The sequence below is a fragment of the Maylandia zebra genome, linkage group LG8, assembly GCF_041146795.1.
Source record: "Maylandia zebra isolate NMK-2024a linkage group LG8, Mzebra_GT3a, whole genome shotgun sequence".
Lineage (NCBI taxonomy): Eukaryota > Metazoa > Chordata > Actinopteri > Cichliformes > Cichlidae > Maylandia > Maylandia zebra.
The window spans coordinates 27,975,046-28,001,570 of NC_135174.1; the positions used below are offsets into that span (position 1 = coordinate 27,975,046).

The 26,525-nt window shown below is 41.4% G+C and overlaps 1 protein-coding gene across 1 annotated transcript in view; it reads right to left on the reverse strand.

Annotated features, from left to right (window-relative positions):
* The window catches only part of map2k6 (mitogen-activated protein kinase kinase 6), a 42,366-nt gene extending 17,981 nt beyond the window's left edge, over window positions 1-24,385 (reverse strand). The window contains exons 1-4 of the mRNA XM_004565958.6: window positions 23,965-24,385; window positions 3,788-3,854; window positions 2,081-2,129; window positions 1,432-1,545 (exon numbers count right to left, since the gene is read on the reverse strand). Of these exons, the coding sequence (XP_004566015.1) occupies window positions 1,432-1,545; window positions 2,081-2,129; window positions 3,788-3,854; window positions 23,965-24,055 (321 nt within the window). The 5' untranslated portion in view covers window positions 24,056-24,385. The remainder of the gene's footprint in view (window positions 1-1,431; window positions 1,546-2,080; window positions 2,130-3,787; window positions 3,855-23,964) is intronic.
* Window positions 24,386-26,525: the final 2,140 nt, after the last annotated feature.

Consider the following 26,525-nt stretch of genomic DNA (forward strand, 5'->3'; position numbering starts at 1 on the left):
ACCGTCAGAGCGAAAACAGTCGCACTTTGTGATGTCAGCAGGGAGACAGGCAAGAAATGTGCAGCCTCTTCACGGGTAGCATTATCCTACTGCTGGTCGTGAGGTGAAGAGCAGACATGACGTTTTTTAATCTGGGTTAGAGATTAGAGAAAGGCCAAAAACTGCAGATGAGGGGAAAGAGCAGAGCAGCTCAAGTCAAAGTTTAAAATCAAGTAAAACTAAACGGAGTCTGACTGTGATTACATCCCCACCTCAGCTTTTCACTTTGACTTTTCAGTTCCCCATACCACATAATGAGGAGCAGAGAAATACAATATTTACACCATCCAATCACTATCATTATAAACTTAAATTAAATAATAAATAAACTCATGTGTTTTAGCTTTGCAATAAAAACTAATGCAAGAGAAATATGCAACAGAATGAATGAAGCAATAAATGCCCAGGAAGGATATTTGCAAAGTGTTTCCTCTGGAGTAACAATGGTCGGTAAATAAATAAAAGCAAAGCTCCAGCTGTAATACCCAAGGTGGTGACGAAAAAAGAGAAAAAAGGTTTGACACCAACACAAAATCAGAGTCAGAGTAACCTGGCAGCTGGACGGCCAAGAACACCTGATCTGTCAGCCCAGCAGGAGAAACCCAACAAATGTCCACAAGATCCTTAGGTTTACATTACTGTTCACTGCCATACGTAGAGTGATGTGTGCGGTCAACACACACAAAACTGCACTTTTATGTTCATTTCAAAGAACAGCAATCAGGATCACTAATCAAGCAGGGATCAAAAATCCTTCATAAACTCTAAAACTGCTGAACGCACAGATTCAGATTTTTGACACAGATTGGGGGAACCACAGATTAAACCTTTTGTATTTCTATTTGTGGAACAAAAACTATGGAACAGTTTTGTAATTTTCAAGTCTACATATTTATACTGACCTTTATATTTATATTTACACACAGACTTTGCCGTTGTCTCTGTTTTTGTGGGCCAAGTGTGACGCACATGGTAACTCAACAGTGGATTAATGAGTGCATACATCTTCCTACTCCAGGACTGAGTTGTTATTTTATGTCATGTAGATTGTGTCGACTGTGTTTGCGCATGTATGTGTGTATATATATATCAGTATGTTTGTATTTTGGTTTGATGTACAGGTGTTTTGCAGGCCTACGGATCGATCATCATCATTAACATCATGATGAGATGATGATGAGAGTCCCATCCTGACCTCCTTCCCTGTGCGCTCTGCAGTTTTTGCATGGAATAACTGGATCTCCATTTATAAAACGAGCAGTTTCCATTTCCATTTCCAAAAGCAGAGCATCAGGTGAGGAGCGAGTGTGTTTTGTGTGTTTGTCACTTTGCTTTAATGGGCTCGTGGCTAAATAAACATTCCTGAAGTCTGGAAATCGTCTTTCCTTTTACCTTAACAGCCATGATCAGGCCACTCGGCACGTGTCTCATCTTGTCCACCACGCCGTACGCTCCTCTGCCGAGCTCGGAGATCTGCTCCAGGTCATCTGCCTTCACCTCGAAATTCTGCACAAATGGAGGACAAGTTCCAGTGGACACCAAACCCACAGGGCGAGGAATCTCTCATGTCTCTTTAAAGCCATGCAAAAGTCTCCTCCACGATGCAGCAGGATACTTCCTAATTTTTTTTTGTTTCCAATTGTTCAAACACGAGAAAAAAAGAAATCTCTTTGACTTGTGGCCAACTCGAACAGAGAACGAGCAGCCAGCCCTGCCAATGGAAAATTCCACTTATTTGAGGAGTTTAAAATAAATATTTTTACTGCCTGATGGGCAATAAAAAGCATTCCAGTCTAACCACAATCAGAAGTGTTCAATTCGGCTGTAATGTTCATCAGGACATTCTTTACAGCCAACAGAGCCGCGATTAAGCCAACCTATGTGGATCGACCAAAATTACACTGGGAGGAGGAAAAAAGTAAGAAGTTATGTAAGAGACCGCGACGAGAGGAGGAAAAACAAGCATCAAACCCTGAATGGGATTAGGAAAGGGGGAAAAGAAGACAGTAAATGAGCCAATAAAATTGAGGAATAAAATTACCTTCTCTCCGATTGTTACACAAGCTTTCGAATCCAAATCTCTGGGCGGTCTGAAACACAAAAACATTTGGTTACATATGAGCAGGTTAAAGTGTTCTTTAGAGGACACACGTCGCACATTTCAGGCACAAAACAGCAGAATTTATTCTTCTGCAAAAACCACCAACTATGAAAAGATGCTTCTGGCTTTCAATTCACTTCAATTTTATGTTATTTACTTCCAACAGCAGTCGCCTCAGAGTGCTTCGTATTGTAAGGTAAATGTCCTTTGCTTTGGGAGCAGCGATTAAAATTAGAAAAAGTCAGAATCTTGAAATAAATAACTGAGCTTTTTCCCCATCAGAGCCAGTGGAGAGAACACAGACTGTATATGAGAGACGGAAGCAGCAACATCTGTTTGGTATTAAACCTAAAACTGAGTATTTTTACGATCTTGGTTTTGAGACAGGATGTAACAAGACCTGGCTTCAATTCAGTTTTATTTACACAGCACCAAATCACAACAACAGCCGCCTAAAGGTGCTTTATATTATAAGATAGAACCTACAATAATACATACAGGGAAAAACCCAACAATCATATGACCCCCTATGAGCAAGCACTTTGGTGACAGTGGGAAGGAGAAACTCCCTTTTAACAGGAAGAAACCTCCAGCAGAACCAGGCTCAGGGAGGGGCGGGGCCATCTGCTGCGATTGGTTAGGGTGAGAGAAGGAAGACAGGATAAAGAGAGAGCTCCACTTTTCAGGACTGGAAACTGCGTCCATCCTTTATACCACAGGTGTCAAAGTCCAGGCCTCGAGGGCCGGCGTCCTGCAGGGTTTAGATGTGTCCTTGATCCAACACAGCTGATTTAAATTGCTAAATCTCCTCAACATATCTTGAAGTTCTCCAGAGGCCTGGTAATGAACTAATCTTTGATCCAGGTGTGTTGACACAGGGTGTTTTCTAAAACCTGCAGGAGTTCGACATCCCTGCTTTATACTATTCGCTTAACCTGTTTATACTACAGTGAAAAAAACATAGTAAACAACTAATAACAAAACTATATAAAAATATTAGATTAATTAGATATATTAAATAAGATGCAATACACAAAATAAGAAATTAAAATAAGCAGAAAAATACTACACTATTAAACAGATACTTTTGTAATTTAAAAACAATGAGAAGCACAGTTAAACACAATAATGCAGCCACAGTGTTTCTGACATTTCATCTACAAGTTGGCTCTGAACCAGAAACGCCTCTGCAGCTGCAGGTTTCTTAATGAAGAGGACACACTTTAAAAATACACTGAACACTAACTCTTTTTGTTGGTTGCAGAAAACCTGTTCTTATCAAAAGTCAGCTGCAGACTGAGCTTCATGTTATCAAAAATGTGGAGAAAGAGCTCCAAACAGAGGCTTTTATTGTGGCGAGAACGTGCAGTTATCAGGGTAATTAAGACCAAAGAAATTTACTCTTTCATGTTCACACACTGCTTGAGGGTGTGGCTGACTGTAAAAGCGTGCTTACAGAGAAAGATGGTATTAGTGGGAGCGTAACTTCCTCCTCCTATTTCCTGCTGCTGCACAGATTTTCATTTCACATATTCAGCTTTCTGACTTGATTTAAGAAAGGGTCAGACGTGCAAACCGGGATAAATAATCACACAGATAGAAGCATGCGTGCATGTTTCAGTAACATTCTGCAGAAATGACACTTACACTGAGCTGGTACTGGTAGCCTGCTCAAACGCCTCCTTGGGGAGCTTGAGCACCCGCTTCCTCTTACCTGAAAACAAACACAAAACAACACGAGAGAGAAGCTGTGAGAGTTACAGCCGCATGAACAGTTTGAAATAAAATACACCAGGAGACGTCGTCAGAACCACTGACTACAACTGGGGAGTATTTGATACAGCTTGATGATTCAAGCCACACTGACCACCAGCATTAATGGTACAAGTTAATTGTGCAGCTGCGAGCTGCTCAGATACAACAGGGCAGCTGTGCATGTGCAGTAGGGCTGCCACAAACGATTATTTTGATAGTCGACTAGTCACCGATTATTTATGCGATTAATCAGATCATCATCCACTGGACGTAAAACTACAGCTTATTGCACCAGCAGCATCTGCTCTTATATAACTATCATTAGCTTACAGCTTTAAGCTTTTAAGGTGCTAACTAAAAATAAAGACAAGATGATAGTTTATTCAATTTTAATGAAATTTGCAGATTGTTTCGGTAAAGTTTAATAAACTCCTTGCTATCTAAAATATAACAGGACACCGGAGTATATTCTGGAGCATCTCACACTTTTGATAATCAGCTGTCTGCTTGACGTTTATTCAGCTGTGTAAAAACTATAACTTTAATCTCAGCCAAACCGATTTACTCAGGAACAAATAAAATACTAAAAAAAAAAAAAAAAAAAAAAGCCAAACAACAACATTTTTAATTTATCTAAGTGACTCATATATATTTAACCTGAGTAGCGAAAGACGGCGGTGGGTTTGAAAACAATTTGCCGGGAGTCCGGTGTTCTCACGGCGCTAGTGAGCCTAGCCCCCGGCTAGCTATCGAGCTAGTGGGTAACAGACGTCTCCGAAAACGTCGGAGCGCTTTTGAAAATATGTGGTGTCCTGATAAACTGAGCAGATATTTGAGGTTTACACAGCTACATTCTCGGCTGAAAATATGTTAAACGTTTATTTTGTGACCCAGAAAGAATAATAAGAGTAATATTAAAACTAACTAGCTGCCGCCATTGTTGGAAACTGAGCTGGGCCGCGCTATGAATTCTGGGACACAGCTGCTGCTGCTTCTTCTTCTTCTTCGGGGTTTAACGGCAGCTGGCATCCTTGTACATGCAGTGCTGCCATCTTCTGTTTCAGTCCGTTATTACACTCTTAAATCCTGCTACTTATTCCTGCGTCTTTTGGGATCTTACAAAGCTTCAAACGACGCGTCGACTATTAAATCAGTCGTCGACGATTTTGATAGTCGACGTAATCGTGACTAGTCGACAAATCGTGGCAGCCCTAATGTGCAGCTCTGCACGAACGAGGAGAAAGGAGGCAGAGGGAGACAGACACCGGGGAGTCTATTTCTGTCTCCCAGTGAAAGAACAGCAAAAGCTTTTTTTCCCCCCAAACTAATTGTTGACAAGCAAAACCTATCCATTATCTTCCAATTATCCAAAGTTAGGCTGCTGTGGCAGCAGGCTCAGCAGGGCATTCTAGACGTCCTTGTCCCCAGCAGCACTTTGCAGTTCCTGCTGGCGTCTCGTCCCAGCTGGGCGTGCCCCAAACCACCTCAATTGGCTCTTTTAGACATGAAGGAGCAACGGCTCTACTCCGAGCTCCCTCAGCATGTCTGAGTGCCCTTACTCCGTCACCCCGGAGCTCGTCCTGCTCGTGCCTGCAACCCTATTCTTTTGGTGACTACCCGGAGCACACAGGTTACAGGCTCTCATCACCACAGCAGTCCAGTACAAGCTCATTACTGCTGGCTCAGCAACAATCCACCAGCCTGCCACCTCTCAGCCTTCTCAGCATTCCTGAAGATTCTGAGATGAAGTGATTTCAATGAATTTATCCTTAGTGGTCCCACCTGGAGGATGACCAACTTCATGAGAAATTTGGTTTTAATTCACTTAATGGACTGTTTGTTTGTATCACATTTCACTTAGGGATTTGTGATTAATGAAACTCAAAGTGGTGAAAATCTTTCCAACTTTGTTGCACATGTGACACAGAGCTGAAGTGTGGAAGCAACGATTTCTTCATCGTCTACCTGATCTGTCTGCCGAGGTTAGCTCCTTGAACTGGTTTGTGGGTTGCCAAGATGTGGGTTGAAACTACACAATCTGGCAACATTGTATATGTATTTTAGTTGTTCATAATAGAGTCTGAGAGTCATACAAATGACTACATTTTACCTGCAATGACTGCAAAACTGTGAGATTGTCTTAAAACTTCCATACAAACAAATATCAAAGATCTGTGACATCAAACCAAGAGAAGAATTCTTTCGACACTTCTAGAAGCAAAAACCTCAAGATGACAGTTTTGGTTGAATTACAGTAAATCACATATCTGCTGCAACTCCCTGTATTTGTGCAAACTTGTGTAACAGTGGAGTCTGAGTGAAGCTCAGAGCAGCACAGAGCAGACTCATGAGGCTCCGGAGGATGGGTTCACTGGCAGTGGAGCGTACCCCAAAATGAAAGCATACTTAACTTCTTAACATAGCTCAGGATGAGAGATCAGTTCATCATCCTCCTCGGCCTTTGTTTTCTCCCCTTCAGCAACACCAGAGCGCTCGCTCTGTAAACCTGATTATGTGCATTTTTCTGTCCATTCAGCCAACGTGCAGCTGTCAACAACATTAAAAGCGGGAAATTCATAAGAAATACCTGCATATATCTGCACTCCAGGATGATCAACTGTTCAAACACAGATGACCTCATACTTCTTCAACAGCAACCGGCCACTGAAAAGCCAAAAACGCCCACTGCTGCAAAAGGGACCGAAAGATCCCGCAGTTAGCACTCCCTGACCTGGCCTGGATCAATCTACAATGCGGTGCTTTACGTCTGCATTTTTCCATTTTCTGCTGATACAGCATCTTATCCGTACTCACGCTTGGATGCAGTGGGTGAATCCAGATCCTAACTGACACTGAGACACAAGAAGCCGAAGGAGAAAAGGAGATCTGGGAGCCCAGGTGTGCTTGCTCCATGTGGAGATGCTACACTGACAGTTTAACGGCCAGACGCCTCGTTAATGCGCGCACTCGAGTGTGTCGATGCTCTCCTCGTCTGCAGGTAGCAACTGACTCCAACCTCCTCAGACTGGCTCTTAGCAGCTTAGCCCAGACAGAGTTTGCTCATCGTCAGATTCATTTCCAGATGGGTCTTAGGGGGAAGAAATGGATAGATATTGTGCCTCTGCTCACCCCCATCAGCCTGCTCTACAAAAAGCAAAACCATGCAGTTTACACCCACATGCAGGTCTGACCTTTGGTATGAGACACCTGCTTTCAGTTTAGCAGCTCAAAACAAATGAGAGGAAACCCTGGTGTCTATGCATGTTCAACGGGCCAGGAAGTGACCCACTAATATCCAAATATGCATGTCTGAAAAATAACAGAAATGTCTGGAGTCAGAAACTTTGCTCTACAATTTCACATCAATTACAGAGTAAATTGTCAGTTAAATTTGACCACAATAAAGACCAAATATGGGTCAGATTACTGTCGATTCCCAGTAATGAAAATAACCTGCGGTGAATAAACATTAACGGGAGCTGAAGTTTAGCTCGTTGTTTCCAGCTGTTGTGTGGATCCTGCTACAAACACACATTTATGTGCATTCACTAAACACCACTCACACCGCTGGTAAGCTAATGAACTATGACAAATTCCTGATACGTGAACGCTGGACTGATCCGACAGGCGAGCAGTCGCGCGCAGAAAAGTCTCAAATCTGCCGTTAAATCATTTGTTAACAGTTATTAAAGAGTTTCACTTATTTTTGCTCAGTTTGGTTTTTTTATTTCATTATAATTTATAACTGGTAACAGAGTGAGTGCCTGAAATGAATGAATGCACTGTATGAACGTGTGAAAGAAGCACTAAGAAGCACTTAAAGTAGAAAAGCACTAAATAAGTAAACTACAGCTCCATAATAGATGGCTGTAGTTACTGAGAGATCATCGTCTCATTTGAGAGCCTTGAGATGAGCCTCTTCATCACCTTCACCTTAAAAAAAATAACAAGACTTGTAATTGACCACTCGTTAGCCAATGAATGTGTGGTTTCACAACACAAACCCTCCATTTTGAAATATTTTCAGAATGGACTTCTTTTTTTTTTTTAATGAACCAAAATGAGTAACTGGAACCGGAAACTGGGCAGGAAACGGCTCACAGACTTCTGTAGAACCAGAAGCCTTTTTGCAACCACAGCAATCAGATAGAACGCAGCTTTGATGCACTTCCACGCAGGCTTCCTTTTTCTGACCCCGAAGCTACGCCCAGGTTTTATTCTGTCCTTGCAATAAACACGTGTGTCTGTACTGTTGTTCTTCATCTGGGTTGTGAGTTTCATCAAACTGACAAAACAACAGCTGTTTGAGCTCAATGTGTCATTTCAGTTTGTTTTTTATTAATCTAAAGACACTTTTGCTCATTTCAGTGTGTATGGACACATTTCTATGTGGCCTTAGTGATAATAACTACTTCAATGTGGCAACAGGTAGTCTATAATGCACATTACACACATGCACACACAAAAAGTGCACTCAATAATTACACAGCCATATATCCAACAGGCTATATCATGTGCAGACAGCATCCTGGAGGATGAAATAAGGAATTGTCCTTGTCCTGTTTCTTTATGATGAACATGTGGAGAGCACAGACATGTCTGTAGATCTTGCGTAATTCCTTCCTTCCTGTACTCATAATGATTTTTGGGTTTTTTTTTTTACTCATAGAGGTTTACACCCACATGTGTATCCGAAATGCTGAAGAAAGCCACGTGCTATACGCATAACAGCGAGTGCTGAAATTCTTATTAATAGTCTAATGACAAAGTTAGCACATTTTATTGTAAGTGGCTGCGGTCAGAAAGCAACACTGTGCAGCTCCCAAAGACACAGTCGCCATTCACACTTCTGGCATGTTGAAAGTCATGTGTGAATGAGACGTGCACGGACTGGTTAAGGTTTCTTAAACAGTCAAACTATCACAGAAAAATGGCCACAAGATGACCCGCTCTCATTCCCGCAGAGTCAAACACAGCTGCCGATCTGCAGGCCCCGCTGCAGCACGATTAGATGCATAGGAAAATCTGCTCAGCGTGATATTCTGACACATGGGTTAACCGTTCTTCATGTTGTGAATGGACACATTTAACTCAAACCACAACCTCTTCTCAAAGTTGACCCGTGAGTTTTGACCAAACTCAGCTGTTAGTGAAAGCAAAAGTAGATAAGCAAGTGAAAATGAAAGTAAACAGTGGCTGAAACAGGAAAAGAAGAGCGGTCTGAGTTCACCGTCTTGTGATTTATCACTGCCATATCACATGGCCCATAATATGCCCTTTTAAACAAGTTTCAGACATGACAATGATGTTTACAGATAAACCTAAAAAAAAAAACACCTTTTATTGATGATTCTTATCATAAGGTGCTGCCAAATTTTACATATGGTGACTGATATTGTGGGACCTTATGTAATGTATGTGCTTAATTTAACCATTGCTCAGAATACACTGCTGCTGCTTATCGCCCACATTTGGGGGCAAAATTCAACCCCAATGTTAAAATACAAACTTCAGATCCTAAATTTGAACATGTTCCTTTAGACCCTCAGAGACAACAACAGACAGAACAATTAAGAAAGTGGGTGCAGCTGTAGTTTTTCTATGTGTATAACTCGGCAGAGTTATGCAAAAACTGTCATTAATAAATTTATGAGGACACAAAAGCATGAAGGCTGCTTGTCAAAGGGTAATCAAACCACAGCGTTTGCTGCCAGGCAGTCATGTTGGATCTGCTTGCGTACTTCCCGGTGAATGGATGGAAAAGCATGCGATGCTTGGAGCAGCTGATGCACGCTCAAAGGTAACATTTAAGGAAACCACAGAGTCTGCTGCCCTTTGATTTCGTGACATGTTATTTAAAGGAAAACTCAAGGTGTGGCTCTTCAAAAAGCTGACGAGCACTGCCAGAGCAATTACTCGGATTTCTCACATTGCTATCCTGAGATAAAACATACACACAAGTGACTGTGAGCGGATCTGTAATTTAAAAAAATAATAAATAAAAAAGCTTAAGTCAGATCAAACACACTCCTGTGTGCCCACATTTTTTCCTAACAGGGTGTGATGCCGCTGTGCTATGCGGCCCTCCACCGGTGGCCTCTTGCTGCCGGCCTCCTGGTCTCCACTTTCCAAAGATGCTTTGTTACACCAAAATGTCACTTTGAGCCCCTCCTACGTGCATTTACACAGACAACAATAGCAACTGGAAACCAGCACTGTGCTAACAACTCACACTGAAGACCAGAAAACACTCATAGAGATGACACCTGCACGGAGTCTGCACAACACACTTAAGCAACAGCCTTGTAGAGACATACTTAAGTATGTTTTCAATGTGCCTTAACAAGTCTGGTGGGTCTCTGGCAGCCAAGGCAGCTTCAGGAAATACTTCATTCCTGGCAGGAATTTTAGGTATTAGTCAAAGAATTCTTGGTTAAAAGCTTCAAATGAGTTCCACTCCTGAAAAAAAAACACAGCCAGTGTGTTTCAGTAGGAGACCAGGAGACAATTATGTTTTATTAAAGTGGTTTATCACATTAGCAACTAAACAAATCCCCCTTTCCCCCCAAATACTTACATAGATAATTACAGGAATGTTGCACAATCCCCATAAACAATTCTTATCAATGGTGCTGTGAAGTGAACTGCAGTGTAGTATAAAGCTAGTATCCTCTGCTATTATATTCCTCTGTATCTAATGTATATCTCCAACAGCAGACAGACCAGTGTAGATACTGTACACCTGAGTATCAGCAAAATAACAACAACTGTACCTGTATATTAATTGTATAGCCAAAACTACAGCTAGCTGACTAACCGTTCCCTTAGCAGCCACTCCAAATGTTAGCTTCAAATCTCTGCTTTGTTACAGTCTATGAACTGTTTGATATTACACTGAGATAAGTATCAGAGTTTTGGGAAGCTAGTCAGCTACCATTCCCCCATATATGATTTTGTTTGTGATATGTTAGCAAGTAAGATATAAATAGTGAGCTAACGGCAACTTAGCTAAGCTGCAGAAACAGCTAATGGGTAGTTCATAACGATTAAGCAAGTGGACAGATAAGCCCTGGAATAAATTAGGGGATTTCTTCCCTTCACAAAAGTATTTTACTTAATGGGATAGCGTGCACATTACCTTAAGATCAGGTAGAAGAAAGACAGCTTAGGAGAGTATTTGATCCAAAAACCAAACAATCCTTTTAGGAATCAAATAGTAGCCTAAATCATCATTCAGTCAAACAGGCTTCATTAGATAAAACACTTTTATTCTGGTTTATGTTAGCTAAACTTGTCTGCAACATCCATTGATGCTTATCACAGCAGCTACCTGGCTAATCTTAGCCTTCCTCCTTGGCAGCAAAACACTGCCTGAAATAGTGAGGACTGCATTTACTGGATATATTGTAAAACATGCCTTAGTTTATTCACCTGATAAGAAACATAGCACAGGCAAGATACCAAGAGCACCAAAGATGCTCCCACTGGGGGGGAGGGACTGTAGTTATAGTATTTCTAACAGAGACCACATGGTTATTATGGATATGGTTATACAACACAAGCTATTGTAGAGTAAGTTCAATATCAAGTGTCAACCACATGCCTAGAGACCTGGTGCCAACAATCTGCAAACAACCAGTCTACCAGTCAATTGCTAGTGTGCAAGGTTGCAAGGAGACATACAGTGTCACAACTTTTAACAACTTTGGTTGTTAACAAATGGACAGCGACTTGTCTGCAAATGCTCAAACACCTGTACTGCACCTGAAAAGTTTGATGCAAACTGAAAAAGAAGAATGTTTGCCTTAAAAGTAAAAGTTCCACCTTTGTAAATATGTTACAATATTAGCACAGCCTTTCCTTTGAAAGGGAACATTCTACCCTTCCAACTTAAAAGTTTCACTACATCTCAGAGAGTAAATGGCGAGTGTTTCCAGACACATTGCCATCTTCTACACAAATGGTAGGCAACCAAACGAATCACACTGAGATTTGTGGTGATTTCACCTGGCAACAGCCAGAAACCTCCAGGAACCAATCACCAGCCGGTCAGGAAATACACTTTTTTTCCTAAAACACTACCGATTTCCGGGAGGTCACCAACCAGTCTCGAGGCCTGTATGATGGAGATCTTAATAAACTGTGCTCAGAAAGGAGGAACAGATAAAAATACAGCAGAGGAAAATCCTAAATTTATTCCTGTTATAATGTAACAAATACATCAATTAATGAAGCATATTCACAAATTTAGTCCTTTTATAGAAGCTCAGATTTACCAGCTTTTGCTCTGCGCTCACAGCACCATAAAAATAAACATGTAATTTCTCTTTGACTTGCTTTAACACATCAGTCCGTTGATGAAGATCCAAAGATCCCTCCATGTCTACATTTTACCGGAATATACAATGTCTACAGCAGTATATTATAAAGAAACTACAAAAAAATAAAAATACAGCATTAAAGCATGAATGAATCAAACCATCCACTTGACAACTGCCACTGTTTTTTCTCCATTTTAACATCAGCTGGCATACTAAAACAGCATTCAAAGTGAGTGCTGCCTGGACAAGGCCAAAAGATATTTAAGGAGATAAAGTGATATTTATATGATGGAGAGATTTGAGACGCCAAAGCATGACTGCTAATTTGCCACAAATGCTTCTCGCTAGCTGACTGGAATGACTACAAAAACTCCACTTCCTGCTGTTACAGTAACTTCACACTAAGTGCAACACAAACAATGAAAGCTGACAGGACACGGACCATTTCATTTCAATAGTTTAACGCTGTTTTTAATTATTATTACTTGCAAAAGATTTGTGAATGCAAATTTAAAACTGACAGGAAGAAAAGATACGAACAACACTAGTGTTTCCCTTTAGGAGACATGGGTGGATTCTATCACTATTCAAAAAAGATGCAACATGATAAACAATCAGTTTAAGCACTAAACACAGTCAAAGAAACCACAGCAGAACAGAAGTAATGAGTTCATATTTAACTTTTGCATAAAAGGCCAATAGCACTTTTTAACATAATATTCTCTATAGGTGAGAACAAGAACCGGCAATAACAACAACTCATCCGTGCTTCTCAGCCTGATGGAACTTGAATTGGATTTAAAAGGTAACCTGGTAACAAACAAATAAAAACACAACCTCTGTAGCGGAAGTAACGACAAGTTCCACATTAAGAGAAAGGAAAGATTAGCACTGTTGTATGCATTAAGCAGACCTGGAAGTTTGTCAGATGATTGACCTCAGTGTCAGGACAAAAGCCTCTGAAGCGACAGCATCCTTTTTCCTCCACAAGTGAAAAATGCTTCTGCCTTACAGCAGCAAGGAGATCATGAGACAGGAGACAGCGTTATTCTCCACACTATTGCGGGAATATTAACATGCATGGCATATTCCAGCAAAATCAGTGGCAACATGCAGCAGGGCCAACATGAACAATAAGGGCAGTAGGTGCAAAATGCATCTAAAGCGCTGCTTTAGATGCATTTTGAGGGCTGCACAGCTCAAAATCTGCTGCAACTCTGATGAGAAATGACAAGAAGAGAGGAGCAAACAGAGGTGTAGGAAAGAAGCCGAGAGAAGGTGGTGGAGGGTTGGAGGGGCAGAGCATTATGTAATCTCTGTGGCTGGAAGGAAAATGCACAAGCTCAGCTTTGTAACAAAATACAAGACCACATCCTTAAATTATGCTTCAAGTAAGGATGTTATAGTGCCAAAAATTGACAATCAGCAATTTCACAATTTTTGCTACACTCTTCAAGTAAAAGGACAAATGAGGGAAATGAATTTAAATGAGGGACCTGCTCATTGGCAGGTCTCTCGTTTAAATTTACATCTACCAGAAGAGATTCAGACGCTTTTCCTCACACTGCAACTTTTTATACCCCATCATTTAAGGGCCACGCCTTGATATCTTGGTTATGTAACGTAACCGCAGATTCTATGAGTCCAGGCTACCTAACAGTTTACAAATGCTAACACAAAAAAGAAATGCTAACACAAAGAAAACGCTACATTACATGGTACACAATATTTTCATGCAGCGTTGTTAGCATTTCCCAAATTACCTGCATCATGACAGCTAAAGTCTCTGCTAGCCAATGCTAGCTAAGTTTAGGTTGCACTACAAAGTAGCCCTCAACAGGTCAGTGTTCACTGGCTTCAGATCAGATTTTAAAGTTTACACATACTCCACACAGCTTTGGCATTCATGCAGACAGTTAACGATAATGCTAACATTACACACATTAACTGTGCTACCTCCTAAAACATTGGATATTGCAATAAAAAATAAAGAGCTTATTTGGTTCACATCCGAAGGCGAGCCAAACAAACAGCATTTCCTATAAAACAGCTCACTTTGCAGTGGACTTTGGGTTTTCTAACCATGCAGACCTTTTACACACACTAGAAAACTTTAGCACTCAAGCAAAAACTTTATACATACAGTCCATTTTATTCCAGGTTAAAGAACAAATTGCTGCAAAGCGAGAGCTACCACTTAGGTTGTAGCCAGACAGACAATGTAAAGCTAAACCAAAAATCCATGTTAAGGGAAAGTTAAAGGCTTAAAAGCCAGCATGGAAACTGTAATACAGAATTTGGATTGAAAGGAGGAAACAACTCAAACTTATCAGATCTGAATGCCTCAAAGAGAAAGAGTGTGAACACAGTCTTTCCATTTAGCTACTTTCTTCCTGCTTTGATGCAGAGTCCTGGTAATTCATTGACTTTGGTGCCGACTTGTGCAAACTACTATATTTCAGTTTGATAGGTAGTGGAGTGGAATTATAACATAGCATAGCATGATAAACTAAAGTGCTTATAACTCAAGACTGCCCGTCAGTAAAGTACTTGCATAAAAAGGCATTTCAAAGCATACAAGGAAGTGTAGTGAGCAAGCTAAAACTATTCTTTCTTCAGATTATGTTACATAACTGACATGCACAACTCCTTTTATTCTTGCTGAGCTCAATATCAAACTTGAACACTGTGGTAGTGGCAGTGTGGGTTAATTAAAAACAGCAGTACATATCATTCCCGGTGATTTGCAGCACATGAGCTCAAGTATGCAGTGAAATGCCAGAGGGAGGCCACGGGAGATGAGCGCCTGCACGGAGACACTCCTTGTTCCCACTGAAACCGGCGAGAACAAGGAAGGTGAGTAATTAGATATAACACACGCAATTATTTCCGTCTCAAGAAGTGACGGTGACAAGTGAAGAGCCGCGGGAGACAATGCTTCCAGTTTCTGCCCCACCCAGCATGAGCATGCAACCAGCCTTGCATGTCATGCATGACAGTTTGAGAGCAAGAAAAAAGGAAATAATGCAGAGAAGAATGTTTGCAGGAAAGACAGTGCTGCAGAAACAGAGGCAGAGTGCATACAGAAAGCCTCAATGTGTGAGGGCCTGAGGGCTAATGAGCCCGGATGACGGGGGGAACGCATGGTGCCAGCTGCTAACCCACACATGCACTCCGGCTGGAATTCCAACAATCCCAAGAGTTCCTCAATGGAATTCCACAGAGCCAGAGGAAGAGAGATCAATCACAGAGGGAGGGAGGAAGCAAACAACAAATACTGACACAAGGACAGTAAAAGACAGCAGCACAGAGGGGAGGGCGGCTGGTGGCTGGTTTGAAAATAACTCCAGCCAGAGCCCCTCGGCTGTTTGTCCCCCCTCCGACCGCTCTGGCAGTTTGTGAGATACTCTACACTTCCAAAGATTGCAGCTCCTTTAGGTTACAGCTGTTGGAACCTCCTTTGGGAATCATGTCGTCACTGGCTCCTGCTACACTTCCTTTGCACTCAGTTCAACCTGAATGATTCGCAGAAAGCGGGGTGTCGACTTCAGGTCACTTCAGAGCACAAATGCTGTTTCAACAGGCTGAAACCAGGTCAAATACCTGAGAACAAGACTGCAAGGCCTCCCAAGGCTTAAATATGTGGGGACATCAAAGATCTTGCTGGCTTAAACACTTCGCTTTGTGTCTACTTGGCTGGCTAACTGACTGGTTTGCCAATAGAGTTGTCCCATGGGGTCAAACTAGCGTCACAAGTTTAGATAAAAAAACATTTAAAGCTTCTCTTAGACGACTGGAAAGAAAAGCGAGTGGACTTCAAGTCTGTTGAGGACTTTTCACCTCTCATCCGGAAGCTTCTTTGTCCCTTTAATGGGCCGTTGACCCACTATCGATCATGTGCCCCATCACACAAGTCAAGGTGTGAAAAACTGTGTGAGTCATTATCAGCCAAGATTTCAGGTGAAACCATTGTGAGACCTTGCCTCACCCCATCATGTGACCTATTGAGATCAACTGAGGCAAGATGTGAGCGGGCGTTAAGGCGCCTGGGAAGGATCTCAAAACTGGATCGTAGGTGGATTGTATGAGGGGTGAAGCATACATAAATTAGTTCAGTCGCTTTTCTTTCCAAGCGCATTAGATTACCATGACCTGGATGACTGGCATCTTCCTAGTGCTATTTTTTAATTTGTTGCTCAACAAGTTGGAGAATATTTTCATGTGAACAACTACAGACGACATGAATTCAACGTATATCAAAAAAATAGATAAATTACTGACGTAGTTGGGAACCAACATCCTGGACAATCCAGGGGCAAAACCAACCAATGTGCATGTGGATAGATATTCAGTGATTAATTACTGGGCTATTTTTCAAACCAGTAATGACAAACGTATAAGCAAGCATTCAAAATAGCCACAGAAAAAAAAAAAGACAATTTCTTGAAGTGCTTGCTTTTTTCCACCTTCAAATTCAGTCTAGGGACTAAAATATTGCGTAAAACACAGCCCCTCCCTTGAGATACTGTCTAAAAATGTAAATAACATGAGGTTTGAATCCTTTTACTGATCTACAGCCCAGCTTTTTTTTTTTTTTTTTAAATCAAGCACTTTTCAGAGTCAAAGTCAAAGCAGCTACATTTTTACAGCAATTCCAAAGTGACTCAAGTCTGACAGGCTACATGACAAATACGGCTATTTTAATAATGTACCCACCAGCGGGGAAGAGTGTTGACTGCCTCTTGTACTCATGATGGTCAACAAATAGGTCTTCACCTCCAGAACACTTAAAAAGACTGAGTCACCGATGCGGCATGAACTATAATTTCTGCATCCATACAGTTAATATGGGAGACCGTGTCCTTGCATTAAGCGTCCTTGTAAGATAAACCGAAATTAACATCTTTGACCTGTTTTAGATTACATATGGCTGTTTGTGTTGCTCCTGCAACTGACCAATCACAATGTTTTGATGTTAAAGCTTTGCAAATTGAGGGAAAATACTAAAATAGGACATGTAATGTGTTGAGATAAAGAGAAGCCACATAAAGAGAAGACCATGGGGGGTCAAATAAATGACAAACTCGGGGAGTAAATCTGAAGATATTCATTGCTGTCAGTTTTTGGTTAGGTTTTGCCACATTAACTATGGATTAAAATACTTTTCAGGTTGGCCTTTCTTTGTAGCCGACACACCGGTAGACACATTTCTGCCACGTGCATCTTTATCACTCCCAAGGTGCCAAGCTGCGACAGAATGAAAACCTGATTAGACAGTTACATTGATGGCCCTGGAGCCATCAATAACAATATGAAAATATCACACTTTGCCCTGTGATGCCAAGGAAATGTATTCGTCCATCCCAAGTCAAAATTCGATCCACGGCCGGAGCCAGAACATGTGGAATGAACAGGCAAACAACTCTGATGGAATTGGTTACTCATCAATTCAAAAAAAGAAAAGAAAAACAAGGATCAAAGGCAGAGGACATGAGAGTCCGTTCATTGTCTTTACATCCAATCACACACACACGTGCACAAATTAGAGAAAAAGAAAAGTTAAATGTACATTTAAAACAGTACTGTAAAGGGCAGTCCGTTACAATTATAAACACACCGAGCCACAACAAAATCAAGGCTAAACAACCCATTTTAAACCGCGTCATTAAAATTGCAGCCATCTGCACGAAGTACTCTCATTGAGAAATCTAGCTGTTACAGTGCACGGTGGACAAAACATAAGAGACATTAATGAACTGATACTGGGACAGTTCAGGGTCAGTAGCTGAAGGTTCAGACTGTCCTCAGTAAAATATGATGATTTGATGATTAAACATGCAAAAAGAACCAAACGAGCAAAGGAGAAACATGTTATAACTGTGATTACCTAAATGTTCTGTTAAATCCAGCCATCAAAAAAAATGTATTTTCTTTCGGTATGTGCACAAACATGTAACCAAACATAACCCGGCTGAAATTGTCCTTTTTGTCCGTCCACTGCCGAGGTGCTAACTACAACCGGTGATGGGTTGTTTTATTCAACACAAGTGCTTAAAAAAATAAATGGATAAAAGCTGTTGACTGCTGGGTAATGTCAGCATGAAGAGTACCTTCAGACTGAACTCGTACAATTTATACAGGTTTTAAATTCTAGCTAGAGAAAATAGCTGCCAGTAAAACCACTTTTCTACATTGTCGTCTAAATGAGGAGTGAAATGCTGGAGAATAATTAAATTGTCTTCAGGCAGACGTTCAGCATTCAAATCCAGACAGTCACACATCGCCCCACTGAAGGGGCGAAAGGATGATTTCAAATGCATGGTGCTCAGTGTTTTATGGAGCTGGCATGTAAGCAGGAGGACTGATCATCAATCTTCATATATTTTTCAGGCAATTCTAAATTTAGCAGCACAGACAGAAGAGCTGCAGGTTGGAGTCAAAAAGCCCACGGGTAAACATGCAGCAATTACAAGGAGTACATTAACATCTGCATCCATCTGCACTCAGTTTATTTGCCTTCACTATCTTACAGTGCAGAGCTGTGTAATGAGATCCTCGCCCTCATTCTCATCTCGCCTCAGCAAGAAAATCTCAAATCCTGCTTCCATTGAGACATTTTCTGCACAGCACACACACTCTGGAATATCTCATTATTCTCTACACAACAGGGCTGGAATAAAAAGGAATGATTTGTTGTCTGGATCCAGTGGATCATCTGAACAATGCTCTGAACAACTCTACTGTAACTGCAAGAGGGGGGAAAAAGCCACTACAGAACTGGAAGCAGACCAACAATCAGTCCGTCGAAACAGCAAATTTAGTATCCGCGCAGCTGAAAACGCAGCCTCCATTTGCATGACAAACGGGACATTTGTGCAAGGGGTGCGAGGGCCGGCCGGGGCTGCAGGCGGGACACGAGCTGGGAGGGCCGTCACTGTGCACAGTGCACAGCAGTCAGGGTAAAAACCTTGTTGGGCAACATTCAAGTAGAAGCAGCAGCAAGACTTTTAGCCGTGTCAGAACAGAAGGAGAGGCAGCTCAAACCTCATCACATTCTCTTCTTCAGTCACACTTCTGTCAACGTTAGTTTTTCTTAAAACATTTGACTGACCAACATTTAAGAACACGAGTCGTTTCTCTTGGGGAGATGAAACATTTGAATATTTACCTCCCCTAATCATTTGAATCCAGTCTAGAATGCATATGTGAGCAATTTCTGAGCCCCTCCCAGGCAATAATTACAGCTGAAATTACCTCCTGTTTTCCTGTGAAGCTGCCGCTCTCGCTGTAATTTAAATCCCATCCGGAGCCACGTCCTTACATTTCACAGTAAATCTTTCAGTGTTTAGAGAGAGGGGAGACATTTGCTGTGGTAATGTGGGCTCCAGGTAGGCCTTAATGTTCTCTTCAAGTCTCATTTTAGGCCTGTATTTGTTATTCATTAAAAGCATAGAGGAACATACATTGCATATGAGTGTAGTTCACATATTACTAATGGAAACTAAAGAGAAATGGTTACATAGTTACCTTGATGATACACATCAGTATGTACAAATGAATAACACTGACTCTGGTTCACTTCTGGGGTTCCACAAGGTTCAGCACTGGGCCCTTTTAACTCTTCATATTGTACACAGATGGTATGTGTTAAAATTCACTTTTTTTTCTGCTGACACTAACTTATGTTGCTCTGGTAAAAGGTCTGGAACAGCTGCGGAATAAAGTGGAAAGGGAACTGAAAGTTTTAAAGAAACAGTGTGGCATTACTAAAATGTATCAACCCAACACATGGAATAGGGCTGTGCCATATCAAACCATGCACAATAATACTGGTATAATATTTAGCTTGAGTTGAACTCGTATGACAGGAAGAACAAGCTGCGGATGGAAACTACTGAACACCTGAAGTTATATGGGAGGTCAAAAAGCAACTGGTTAAAAAACTCGGCCCAAGATACAACATCTCAGGTGGAAAGTAAATTAAAGTAAAAAATTTCAATTTTATTATCTGGCAATACTGTGCAGCTCCAGAGTTACTTTAGTAAGCAGTTGCTTTCTACTTTTACTTAAAATGTCCAGAGAAAACACTACCCAGGGTAGGGCTGTGCGATATGACCAAAATCTCATATCCTGATATAAAACATCCCGATAACGATATAAATCACAAAGATTTAACATTTTCTGTAAATTCTGTGAATCTCGGGCAGCTCCACTTGCGTGAAGTGTTTCCAGCTGTGCGTCGTGTACCTGGAGTCGAGTGTTTTAACCGATGCATTAAATGATGCATTTTTAGATATAAGTTGTAACGGCCGCCGTTTTCTTTGTGAGTATTTATTACACGGCGTGCTGCGGGGAAAAGGTTTACTTTTTAGCACCTGACGGCTCTTTTTTGCTTCTTATCCGTAAATACTCTGCATCTTTCACGTGATTCAGGTTTTTTTTTTTAAAGTCTCAACAGGATCTTGAGCTTTATTGTGAAAGGTTTATGTGGAAAATAAACAAGCGGACACACGATGGTTTTACTGTCGTTGTTGCTAACGACAACGCATAAAAACAGGTGCTTGTCCGTCTGTAGTGTGGTTATATTAAATATAAGAGAAAGAGAGAACTTTAAGAAATTAATATAGCCACTACAGTGACCATCAAAACGATGAAAAAATATTGCCGTAAACAGTTTATTTTGCGACACCACGAAACAAACGATGGCGTAAAATGAAACGATAGACGTTTTTATATCGTCATCCGATATATATCGTTATATCGAACAGCCCTAACCCAGGGTACTTTGCTCTACTTTTTCTGCTGCTGGCACATTGGGTAGTTTATCATACTGATGTGTCTGCTGTGACGACCCCTTAAAAAAAAAAAAAAAGGGAGCAGCTGAAAGTTGCTTTATCATCAATGACAGTCGCTGGTTGAAACTTCCCTTTAACCTAGTTTGCACTAATAACTGTTGGTTCCTGTGCGCTTCAGTTACCTCTATATCGTCATAAATGGCATTACTACAAATTTTCTTGAAATATCACAACATAAATTATGAGGCTATTGATAGCAAGTAATATGTAATGTAATGTAACCAATAAACGCAACATTGTGATGAATAATGATGAAATATAGTTCATGAAAATAGACTTTTTGGGTGTGATAACCAACCATAAATTATGTTGCAAAGCGTACACATAGATACATACACTTAGATATTTTTCAATGATTTCTTGCATGCGTGCATATGCACTCCTGCAACAAACAGAATATAAACCCACGAGAAAACGCTGGATTCTCCTGTTTACATAGCAGGTCAGAAAATTCAATAAGCACCTCTGAACTCTATTCAGTTCTGTATTTGAGCAGTATTTTGTCTGTTCGAGTCAAAATATTTGTTGGCTCCAACATCTCTGGTATGAGAATTTCACTAGAAATCAGAGCCGTAACAATTATGAAAACCCAAAGATAACCAGCGTACTATGATGTGCGACAAAGTAAATTATAAAAAAATTTTTTTTCAAAGGTCTACATAATTGCTATAGTTGACTTATTACTGCTCTATATTACCCTAGTGTACAAAGCTGCAATAAACAAAATGTGTTCTAGGTAAAAGGCCTTTAGGAGTCCTTTTATTTCATATTAAAATGTATTTTTTCTCATCCTGATGTATTCATGTCTGAACAGATTTTTACCATAGTAGTTGGTGGAGCTATTTTTAACTCTTTTATACACAGCTCTGTAATTTCATCGGTCTATAAAAGATCACATTTTGTAATCTGTTTTAATCTAATCACATATGTGACACAGCATGTAAAAAGCCAAGAAGAAAATGAAGAAGAAAGAGCCGCACTTTCCAACATTTCCAAAATCTGTTTTCTTAACTTCACTTTCTGCAAATATCTCTCAGAATTTTGTCTGAAAATGTAGCTTAAGGAACAGCTTTTGATGCATAAAATGCAAATACACAGTGCACCTCTGCAGCATGAGGTGAAAATACTCGCTCAGCGCAACCATAGACACACACACACACACACCTGGGGGCGCGACCTGGCCAGCCAGCCAGCAAAATGTGCCCCCGTTAACAATGCTGCCAACTTTTCCGTCTTTAGCCTGTGGCGATAACGCTGTGTGCTCTGTGATCAGCCGAAGGGTTCTTGCAAACCTCAGTGGAGTTTTTAATCAGAAATTTTATCATTTACAAATGTACTACGAGAGCGTATTTATCTATTAGTATTGATACTAATCCACAGAAAGTCAGAGAAACAACACATCTTTTTAATTTGTTTTGTTTTTTTGTTTGCATTTCATTTAAATGATCGGTCTGAGGCTAGTTTTTACTGTTGTGATGTTTACGGTTTCACACTAAAGGAGAAATATTTGTCAGGTCCAAGATGTCAGAAGCTTTGAGCAGATGTTATAATGACTTGTCATCGTGCAGACATCAGTAAATATATTCACCTACTGAGAAAAGCTGCAGAGCGATCACCAAATCATCTCTCAGCTGAAAGGTGACCAAGTGGATGTCATTTTAAATCAAAGACGAGATCTTAACTGGGCCTACATTCACTTTTCGTGCGACTGCACATGTGCAGTTTTCTGCTTCTACCGACGTCAATGGATGACAACAGAAACCGACTTCTGCTCTCAGGAAAGTCCCAAACCAACTCATTCATCTACAAAACATAAATAAAACGTGTTGCATTATTCACCACGTGATAAGCTGGCTGCAACAAGACAATTCCTCCGTGTGGGTGGACACTCAACTGGAGCAGATAAACAGGATCTGACCATTAGGGGGGCTCTTGCTCTCTCCTACCTGTTCACCTCCTGTGCAGCCTCTCAGTGCGTGCATGTGTGCGTGTGTTAGAGAGAGAGAGAATGCTGCATGTTGTGCAACAAACCAGCCTCACTTTGCACTTCTTGGAAATCACGGTGAGGGGAGAGAAAAAAGGCCCGAGCTGCTCTCACTGCAGCTGTTTGGCTCTTCCACTGCAAGCTCCATTCACTGATGATCTTAAAGAGGCTGCAGGGGGGAAGCTGAGCACAGCTCCTCCTCCACCTCTTGCTGCTGCAGGGTGGTAAAGTTGGGTCAAAAGTGTGACAGGCATGCAGAGGGGGGAAAGCTGCACATCGGTGGACACCCAGGGGTTTGACACATATCCAGTTGCTGGACAGAAGCAGCAGCTGACACACTTTGCAAAGCGCAGAGAGTGCGCCCTGTTCCTGAACCCTCCACCTTAAAGCTCGCGGGTCGCTTTGCCATCAGTTTGTTGCATTTTCTCTCCTCACGACCTGAAATAAATTTGCAGCCTACAAACACACAAACTTGTCCACTGACAGCTGCAGGTTGTCACGTCATGCCACCCCCCACCACCCCCTCCCCTATGCATTAAACCACATATTTAGAGCCCTGCACGCGACAAGGCTTTCATGATTTACCCCGAAAAGCGTGCACGCGCCACGCGTCAACTCGTGCAGAGTTCCTAATAAAGACCGTCTATCTCGTGACTATTAAGGCGCCCCGTGCTCTACATCCCTGCCTGTGCGCTGCTAATAGCGCCAGTACTAGTGAGTCCACACAGCATCGTCTTACCAGGAACTGTGCAAAGGGGAAGATCTCAAACAGGAAATGCAACTGACCCTTCTTAGCCGTCTAACTTTAAAATGCACCGGCCGTTCTCGACCTGCAGCGGTGCACGTTGCAGCTCGTGCAGCCGTGATTGCATATCGCTAGTTTTGCACACATCGGTTTCATATTCTTACCTCCCTTCGACTGAGACATTTCCCCTTTGCTTTGATGAGGGGGAGGGGAAGCACAAAAGACTTTGCCTTCTTTCTCACTCCCTCCCTCCATCGCCCTCGCACTGGAGCTTCAGCGGCTCGCTTTCTGCAACAAAGATGCAAAAACACAAGCCTCGATCTTCATGCACTTGGAGCCTTTTCGCGTCCGAAGCGTGCGCGTCCGTGCGCAGGGCGCCGGGACGGATGCACGGCCGTCGGGAAATCAGGTAATTCTGCAAATGCACTGCAAAGAATTCTCCGCAGCACTTACATGATGGGCCAAGGCTGGCAGCGGAAAGCTCCTAACTTGGATCAGTGTGAGCCCCTGCGAGAGAACGTTCTTCCTGCTTGGGCCGCGGAGGCTTGTGGGAAATGTAGTGAGCGCTGCGGCGTTTTAATTTCGAAACTGCAAAGACGCTGAAGTTTGTAACGTATCCTAAAAAAGAGTGGGTGTGGGTTTCGTCTGTGCACACAGGATGCAATGGAAACACTGACTGTTATATTCATTTCTGGTGGGTTTTGTACATTTTCAGCATCGATTTCATGATGCAATAGTTTGTAAAACACATAAAAAAAATCTTGCACCAGCTAAGAAATCTGCACATTCTGTAATAAATTCAATCTGTATTCGTTAAAAAGTCACTCTCAGCTTCTTTTCTTATTATTCTATATTATTCTTAGAGATATTAGAGAGTGAACTCCTAAGGGAGCTCTTGGTAACAGCAAGGAGGAAGAACTCCCTTTTAACAGGAAGAGAGTTCCATGAGATTCAGACTCATGCAGGGGCCATACGCTGTGACCTTTGTGGGGTTTTTGCTTTCCAATATAAAGCCCCTTCAGGTAACTGTTGTTTTGATTTGCCACTTAATAAATAAAACTGAATTGACTGGAGACAAATTAGAAAAGCGAGGCTGAAAGAGTTTAGACGTGTGCTGAGGAGGGATCGTGGATACAATGGACAAGGGATTTTAAAGATGAAGCTGCCAGGAAAAGAATGAGGATCACGGATGTAGTGAAGGAGGACATTCTGAGGGTTGGGGACAGGGTGGGATGGAGGCAGCAGATCCACTGTGGCAACCCCAATAGGGAACATCCGAAGGAAGAATTATGATAGAAATTGGTTCAATGTTTTTTAAATTAGCTGATTAAATCATACCATGGATCAAAGTCAGCACAGAGAAAGCAAAAACAGTCAGTGGGAGAAAGGTGAGTGTGGCAGGTCAGTAAGGTTTAAACCCGTGGCGCTCAGGGATTACTCGAGCCTGCACTGATTTCTTTATTTGAGACTGAGCAAGTTTAATATGAGCAACGAGCAAAGTACAAAAGTTCAAGCACTGATTATGCAGCAGAATTATTGCTGCATTATTATTACTGTTCCTTTCATTTCTGTGCAGCTTTCTGCTGTTGAGCTCTGTGCATCACTTTATTATTTATAGAATTATCATCTGAAGAGTCAGCAGTGATGTCAGTGCAGTGAAAAGTAAAAAAAATATAAATTTGCATAAAAGGAAACTTGATCAAATGAATCGCAGGTGTTTTAAACACTCTTTGTTCAGGTGTCTGCAAAGAATCCAGACAGAAAACGCTGTGAACCGTAGAGCAATAATATCACGTTAATAAGACGTTAGAGGGGCTGCGAGGTACAAAACACAACAATATTTTAGAAATCACAACAACACTTGACTTTACAGAAAAGTTCATGATGTTTTTTCCGTTTCAGAAGATGAAACCAAGTCCTCGGTGACGAGCTCATGTCACTTCTTCTTTCTGTTGTCTCAGCATGTTTTTGTTAGTAAGTTTGAAAGAGGAGGATGGAATCGACGTGATCTGTTTTCTGAATTTTTGCCTTACACCTGAGAATCACAGTAGAAGTTAAACACAGAAATATATCAGGATTATCCTACAGTACATGTTAATGAAGCCATAATAGTACATCTATGTGATAAAAACAAAAAAAACTTTTATTTGCATGTAATAAAGCAGTTTTGTGGTTTTAATAAGAAAAAATATCATAATAATTTTTCATTTTTCTTATTTATTTTAAGTCTATTAGATTTGGAGGGGATGTTACGCGTTGTGTCCATCTAAGGCAAGCATTTTTTTTTGGTCTGCTTAAATGAAGCAGTTGCAATATCAAATCAAAATTTATTTCTATAGCACATAATAATACAACAAAGTTGACCAAAGTGCTTCACAGTTGGTCAGAGCAAAAGGATAAGACAGAATAAAAAGAAACAGTTAAAAGGAGGGCAGGAAGCAATATGACAATATGACGATCGTGGCTCGAGAGTTGGGAGTTCGCCTTGTAATCGGAAGGTTGCCAGTTCGAGCCCCGGCTTGGACAGTCTCGGTCGTTGTGTCCTTGGGCAAGACACTTCACCCGTTGCCTACTGGTGGTGGTCAGAGGGCCCGGTGGCGCCAGTGTCCGGCAGCCTCGCCACTGTCAGTGCGCCCCAGGGCAGCTGTAGACTGGATCAACTCAGAGGAATGAATATAAGGAGTCTGGGAGCTACGACAGCAAAGGCCCGATCACCTCTGGACTT